Source organism: Melitaea cinxia, chromosome 11 (assembly GCF_905220565.1).
Source record: "Melitaea cinxia chromosome 11, ilMelCinx1.1, whole genome shotgun sequence".
In the NCBI taxonomy this organism is placed as follows: domain Eukaryota; kingdom Metazoa; phylum Arthropoda; class Insecta; order Lepidoptera; family Nymphalidae; genus Melitaea; species Melitaea cinxia.
Window position 1 is genome coordinate 10,807,464 of NC_059404.1, and position 7,727 is coordinate 10,815,190.

At 32.8% G+C, this 7,727-nt stretch overlaps 1 protein-coding gene across 1 annotated transcript; it reads left to right on the plus strand.

Annotated features, from left to right (window-relative positions):
* The first annotated feature begins 4,908 nt into the window (after positions 1-4,908).
* Positions 4,909-7,316, plus strand: LOC123657782 (trypsin alpha-3-like). Its single transcript, XM_045593295.1, has 5 exons — positions 4,909-5,100; positions 5,185-5,452; positions 6,469-6,558; positions 6,785-6,963; positions 7,163-7,316. Exons 1-5 carry the CDS (start codon positions 4,909-4,911, stop codon positions 7,259-7,261), a joined length of 828 nt encoding a protein of 275 aa, XP_045449251.1. The 3' UTR covers positions 7,262-7,316.
* The last annotated feature ends 411 nt before the right edge of the window (positions 7,317-7,727 follow it).

The following is a 7,727-nucleotide window of genomic DNA, read 5'->3' on the forward strand; positions in this document are numbered from 1 at the left end:
TTGTTGACAACGGCTACTCAGTGTAATGTGTGTGGTTCTCAGCACGATACAAAAACGTGCAGATACCGAAATTACGTATGCAAAGTGTGCTTAACAGGAGGACATTTAAAGAAGATGTGTCCACGATTATGCAAGAATAAAAAGCAAAACACGTTTAACGGTGAAGTACGGGTGATTAATTCGGACGGAGATAAGGATTCTGAGGAGGTAAATTTTAATGTGTTTATGGTAAAAAGTGTTAATAGTTACAAACAGTTCATGATAACGCAACAAGTAGATAACATGAATTTAAGCCTGGAAATAGATACTGGTAGTACAATATCTTGTATAAGTACCGAATGTTATAAAATGTTATTTTCACATTTTCAATGGAAAAAATGTAATTTAATAATATGCTTATACGGACGAAAAAGTCGCTCCAGTAGGTAAGATATCGCCGTTAGTAATATATAAAGAAATATGTAAAAATTTACCATTATACCGTTGTAGATCGAGGTAAAAGGCCGTTGTTAGGAAGACAATGGTAAGTTAAGTTAAACATTGAAGTACATAATTGTGATCGCTCGCAAACGAAACTTCAATTACATCGACGAGTAAATCAACGTAGATCGACGAAAAAATAGTCAAGTTACTACGCGTTATCAAAGATTACTCAAAAAGTAGTTATCAGATCTCAATAAAATTTATATGTGACCACATGACAAACATCAGCTTTCGATTAAATTAAAAATTATTAAAATCGGTACACCCAGTAAAAAGTTATTGCGGATTTTCGAGAAATTCCCTCGATTTCTCTGGGATTCCATCATCAGATCCTGGTTTCCTTATCATGGTACTAAATTAGGGATATCTTCTTTCCAACAAAAAAAGAATTATCAAAATCAGTACACCCAGTAAAAAGTTATTGCGGATTTTCAAGAGTTTCCCTCGATTTCTCCGGAATCCCACCATCAGATCCTGGTTTCCTTATCAGTACAATACATACAACAGAAATTGTACCATTCATTAGAATAAGAACCGGTCGGCGGACTCACGTCTCTTTTGGAGACATTAAAAACATAGTCTAACTTGAACAGCGATGTTGCTGAGTAACGCCTACCTTCAAATAAAAAAAAAAAAAAATAAAAATTGCATGTTTTTAGAATAAAAAAGGACATGGGTTCATTAGGCCGTGGATGTATATCAATTGTATAAAAAAAAAATGGCGTATAGTTACGAAACTATTATCGTAGGCGAAAGTGTAGAGGTCAGGTTGGAGTCTTGTCATTTGTTCTTGTGTATGTTTTTGTATTTGTGATAGTATGTTTGAAGAAAATTCTAATGTTCGCTATGAATATACATTGTTTTATACTTTTCTCTGAACTCTTAATCGCTACTAATGTGAGGTTACAAAAAAGTATTTAGCATTAACTAAATTAAATAACTAAAACCGAAGAAGGATGTGTACAAAAAATCACTAACCAATACAAAATCATAATACAATATTATATTTTAATATTTTTATCTTTTAATCTTTTAAAATTATCAAAATCAGTTATCACGAATTATAATACAAACGGTATTTACATTTTCAAACTGGGAAACTCGAAATATTATCTTATCGTACGTAAAAACCCAGATTATATACAAATAATTAATGTAATTATTATAAATATATAATCGCTTTAAAATCAGATTATTTTAAGCCCTTATTCAGCAGATATTATCTAGAAACGAATGGATTAACAGATTAAAGCAGTATTCGTAACCGTACTAATTTTATTACGTGCGATAATTTTATGCCTACTTACGATGTACGATGGTACCTTTGTATTGTACATCGATCTAAATCGACACAAATTTGACGGAATACGATAACTTTTAACCTCATACGATATTTCTACGGCCCAGGTGGCCAATACGAGGTGGCCAGGCTACGATAGCTGCCTCGGTTCAGGTTGTGAACACTGAAGTACCATAAGTTTCATTCATTATGGCTCGGAACCCAAAGTAAACCAACGATGTGTTTAATAAATTTTAGTACAATAAAGTAATTTCCTACTTCTTTTTATCCTTTTTATCATAATTATATCTAATTCTAGGTTTCATAAAATCTGATATAATTTTAAAAATAGAAAGAAACATGTACATTACATACATTTCAGATAGAAATTGAATGTAGTTATTTCACGTCAGATGAATAAAGATGTCAAATGCAAATCCCACGGCAAGATAATAATAATCTTTATTCCCTCAAACATTAGTACATAACATAAACACAGATTACATCAATTATACTTAGTCACTAAAAGAACAATATATCTCTATTCCCCACACTAGAATTCCGCATGTCGGGGAGTCCAGTCCCTTCCGTTAGTTTAAAACAATTGTGAAAAGGAATGTATTTATAGTTGACGTTTTGTATTTTATTATTTCTTAATTTGTATTGGAAACATACAAGAACTAAAGTAAGAAATGGTGAGTATGTGTGTTGAGTGTCAGTGTGTATGTGAGTAAATCATTATATACATATCATCACATATTGTAATGAATAACAAATAAATAAATTCTTTATTTTAGCCAAACACTTACAAGTTTCTTCAACATACAGATCGGAAACATGTGCATTATAGTTAACATATATGTATATATTAAATATAGGCAATACGATAAAAGTCGATGGCAAGAAAACTATAGAACAACTCAATAAATAATTTTACAACAGTATTTAAACAAGGACTCCGGGTTAGCGCAACGGTCACAGCCACGGATTGTGCCTGTTGCGCGTGCGGTTGCGGCTTCAATCCCCGCACATGACAAACATTTGTATTGGCCATACAGGTGTTTGCCGTGGTCTGGGTGTTTGTGCAGTCCTTGTAGGTCTCCCCACTGTGCCTCGGAGAGCACGATAACCCGTCGATCCCGGTTGTTATCATGTACACGTGATAGCGATCGTTACTCATAGTAGTGAATATATCCGTCAACCCGCATTGGAGCAGCATGGTAGATTAAGCTCTGATCCTACTCCTACATGGGGAAAGAGGCCTATGCCCAGTAGTGGGATATTACAGGCTGAAGCGTATTTAAACAAGTGTAATCGCATCGTCGTCGTAAACAATTTTGTAAATTGCGGATAATTGTAAATACACGGCCGCCAGGACTTTCTGTAACTGGAGGTTATGACAATATATTAGTTTTGATTTCTATAATTTCTTTTGCTGCATGCGTAAATGCTTATTTTAATTTTCTGATTCTACATCTGCACACTGTATTTTAAACACCTGTCGCCTAAAGTAGGAAAGTCTTGCATCTTAGGCAGGCAGTCATTCCCCCAGGTATTATAGCACAAGTTAGTTATATATTAATGTTTGGTGATGAGATGTTATTGAAAGATAACATAACATAACATAACAATACACTTTTTTGTGCACCAAAACAGAAATAATACTCATTATGGACTTAAACAGAGTATCATCAGGTACAAAGGGCGGCCTTATCGCTGAAAAGCGATCTCTTCCAGGTATCCTAGGGGCAGAGGAAATGGATGGAGAAGATCTCATCGTTTTAGTGGTAAAAATAGCACTGTTAAATTTCTATATCGTTGATATGTACTAAGTGGCGTATAGTTGCGAAACTATTATCGTAGGCGAAAGTGTAGAGGTGAGGTTGGAGCGTTGTCATTTGTTCTTGTGTATTTAAAAATATTAATAAAAACCTACAATACATATTTCTATAAAACATACATTACTATCTGGATTGTATTTTAGTTTGTGATTTTAAGATGTTGAGTAGTAAAAGTTAGTCCATGATATTTTCAGTTTTACTTTAATTTGATATACATAGCATAATTGTAGCGTACATTTTAATTTCGGTACCATTTTTCTGTCTATTGACAGACATGAGTGTAAGCTGTCTTTCCAGGCTCCTGACGCTCCTTTGTAAGCAATCAAATATGACTAAAATTTACACTATTTATCATTGACATTCTTAATAATAATAATAATAATATATTCTTTACTAGCGACCCACTCCGGCTTCGCACGAGTATAAAATATAATTATAGCCTATGTCATTCACTAAAAAATGGTTAAAATCGATCCAGTAATTTTGATTTATTCAACGGCCGGAACCGCCTCAAACGCTACGTATCGCAATTTTTAAATCTGTAATATCTTCGAACATATTCATTTAAATCATATGCTGTAAAATGCCATATAGATCTATATTAAATCAACAACGTATTTAAGGTATTTAATTAGATAAGGATTAATGCTGTACTGGTTAAAATCGCTTTAAAAATTAGCTATTATTTGTCGTAAAAAGTAAATGACAAAAAAATGTTATTGTGGGATATACATAAGAGATAGACATATACCATAGCGGAGTTTTCTGTAGATCTTTTCAATTTGTATAATACTTAGCACATTATTTTGATAAATCTCGTAGGGTTCAGGCTGCGTTTGCAATGTAAGCGGAAGAAATGTAATTATTTACGACATCACATTAGAAACCTCAAAAATAAACAGTATTTCTCCACTATTTAATGGATTTTATTATACATAATTATAAATCTTCCTCTTCAATCACTCTATTCAAAAAAACCGCATCAAAATCCGTTGCGTAGTTTTAAAGATTTAAGCATACATAAGGACATAGGGATATAGGGACACAGAAAGCGACTTTGTTTTATACTATGTAGTGATTACACAGTACACTAAAATATAAACAAACAGTAGTGACTTTAAAAAAAAGATGTACAATTGCAATCTTATCGCTCTTACTGATTTTTATTTCGGTTTTTTTTTATGATTATTATATTTATAATTATTTTATGTTCTAATGTTGTCCACTCGATTATGGATTGGAGATTAGATATAAAACAGCATATAAGGCTCACTTCGATTGGAAAACAACGCACTGTCTTACAACATGAAACTTTTAATCGTCGTCCTTGGCCTGGCTCTAGCTGTTACAGCGGAAGAAGCTATCTTCGCTGATTATCATCAAGAGATCGGCATCCCCGAAAGGGCTCGCATAGACGCTGCTGAGACAGCCGTGGACTTCGATGGTTCCAGGATCATAGGAGGGCAGGTTTCAGCCCTAGGGGATGTACCCCATTTGGTATATTTTATAATTTTTAGTCAATACCTCTAACTATCTTGGTTTCACGTCTATTATTTAATAAAATTTTTGTAATTTTTAAAGGCTGGTCTACGAATCACTTTGACCACCGGACAAACATCAGTTTGCGGATCTTCTCTTATTAGTAACACCAGACTGGTCACTGCTGCTCATTGTTGGAGAAGTGGTAGTTTCCAAGCTAGCCTTTTTACCGTTATTCTTGGATCTGTTAACTATAATTTTGGTGGCGTTCGTATCAACACCAACGATGTCGTTACGCATCCCAATTATAACACGAATAGCCTCAATAACGATGTTGCTGTGATTCGCATCAATTCCGTTACTTTCAACAGTAAGTCACTTTTTATAGTATAATAAAATTTAAAATTCTATCAGTCTTAACTCTTGCTAGATTTTTATTTTATACTAGTTGTTCCCGCGACTTCGTCAGCGTGGAGTTAAAAAAAAAATGTTAAGTTCGCAGAATTACAAAATAATAAATTTCTAAAATATAAGTAGCCTAAGTTACTCCTTACTATATAAGCTATCTGCCAGTAAAAATGCCGTCAAAATCGGTCCAGCCTTTTCAGATATTAGCCGGAACAAAGAGCCAGACAGACAGACAGACGAAAATTGTAAAAAATGTTATTTTGGTATATGTACCGTGTATCCATATGCATTTAAAAAGCGATTATTTTAACATTACAAACTCACTCCGATTTTATTAATTTTTATCGATGTTTTGAGTTTACAATATCACTAGTTGGAATTAATACTTTTTATCACGAATTTTACCACAGGGGAAAGAAGAAAGATGCATATTTTTATATAGGACCGCGTAATCTGATTTATGAAAGTTGCGTAACTTAAAATGATTTATTAACCGATTTCAAAAAAGGAGGAGGTTACTCAATTCGAGGGTATATATATATATATATATATATATATATGTTATGTATGTTCGGGGATAATTTCGTCTTTTATGACTCGATTTTGATAATTCTTTTTTGTTTGAAAGGAGATATCTCAAGGGTGGTACAATGATAAGGAAACCAGGATCTGATGATAGAATCCTAGAGAAAGCGAGGCGAAACGTCGAAAATCGTAGTGACGACTTCATGCATGTAGTATATGCATACGACTATGTACATTTGTTAATTTTTTTCGTCTACTTACGTCGTATTACTTGTCGATGTAATTGAAGTCGGTTTTTTTTCGTTTTGCTAGCAAACACAATTATTTAATAATAAGGTTTCTTTGATTTTTGATTAAATTGTATTTGATACGAAATATTACAACTGTGTATTTTGTCATGACTGTAATGTAAATATTCAATAAAAAATAAACTGAAGAAACGTATTTCCTTAGACAACATTCGGCCCATCGCGTTAGCCACTGGCTCCAACAACTATGTCGGTGCTACGGCTGTAGCTGCTGGTTTCGGAAGAACGAGTAATTGTAAGTTTATTTTACTTTCTATTAATATTTAGTTTTTAAGTTGTGAATTGTAAATATGTATAATATTGTAAATATGTATAATATTAAAAAATGTATAAATAAATGTCCTTTAACCTTTACATATTATTCGACTTCATTTGTTGTTTTTTTTTTTTTACTTTTTTGTTTATATTGCGACTATAGTAGCATTTTAATTAATCTTTTGATAATTATTTATTAATTTCAGTCGGCGGAGTATCAAGTGTAGCGAGACATGTAAGCCTGCAAGTAATTGATAACAACACATGTGCTAGCATATATGTCCCCGGAACCGTCGTCGATTCCACTTTATGCACTTCTAATAGCGGTGGCAGAAGCACCTGCGGAGGTGATTCAGGAGGCCCTCTCGCGATCGGCAATACATTGGTCAGTATTTTTCTCTGTTCTCGTCTTTATTTTATACCAGTAGATAACGACTTCCTTTTTGCTTTATTGAAATACAATTTTATTTGTTTACTTCGAATAAACTTAACATAATAAATTCCATTACTAAAAATATAACTACACTGAAGGACAACGTTTACAATTAATACTTAATTAAATAACGTATTTTGTTTTTGCGCAGATTGGTATCACTTCCTTCGGTTCAGCCGGCGGTTGCACGGTAGCTCCAGCTGGTTTTGCCAGAGTTACTTCGTTTGCTTCATGGCTCAGCGCACAATAGACTCCACATACAATAGACTCCACGTGCTATTATTTAAATAAATATTTTGATTCAATTTTATTTTCTTTGATTGCTTCATTACGATGCTTCTACAAAATTAAAATAAAAAATAGCTTGATTCAAATACGCTTTAAAAGCACTTTCGATACGTCATTTTACAAATTAAAATTTTGAAGTGATTAAATTAGTTTTTAAAAGTTAAGCTATTACCGCTTCGGAATGTAGATTCTGCAGAGAAGAATCGGCAAGAAACTTCGCAGTACTCCTGCAGTACTCCTCAGTAGTTACTCATTTGAAAAATAATACAAAAACTGTGAAAATATATAAAATATAGTATATATACTACTATAATTGCTACTACTATAATTATAATAAGTATATATACTACTATATAACTTTATTAAATTTTTTGTGTAACCAAAAATCTAATTTAAAAGATATTTAATTACAATATAATAACCCAAAA

Coding starts and splice junctions, on each gene's coding strand:
- LOC123657782 (XM_045593295.1), top strand. CDS start 4,909: ATGAAACTTTTAATCGTCGTCCTTGGCCTGGCTCTAGCTGTTACAGCG. Junction 5,101..5,184: donor TAGGGGATGTACCCCATTTG/GTATATTTTATA, acceptor TAATTTTTAAAG/GCTGGTCTACGAATCACTTT. Junction 6,964..7,162: donor TCGCGATCGGCAATACATTG/GTCAGTATTTTT, acceptor GTTTTTGCGCAG/ATTGGTATCACTTCCTTCGG.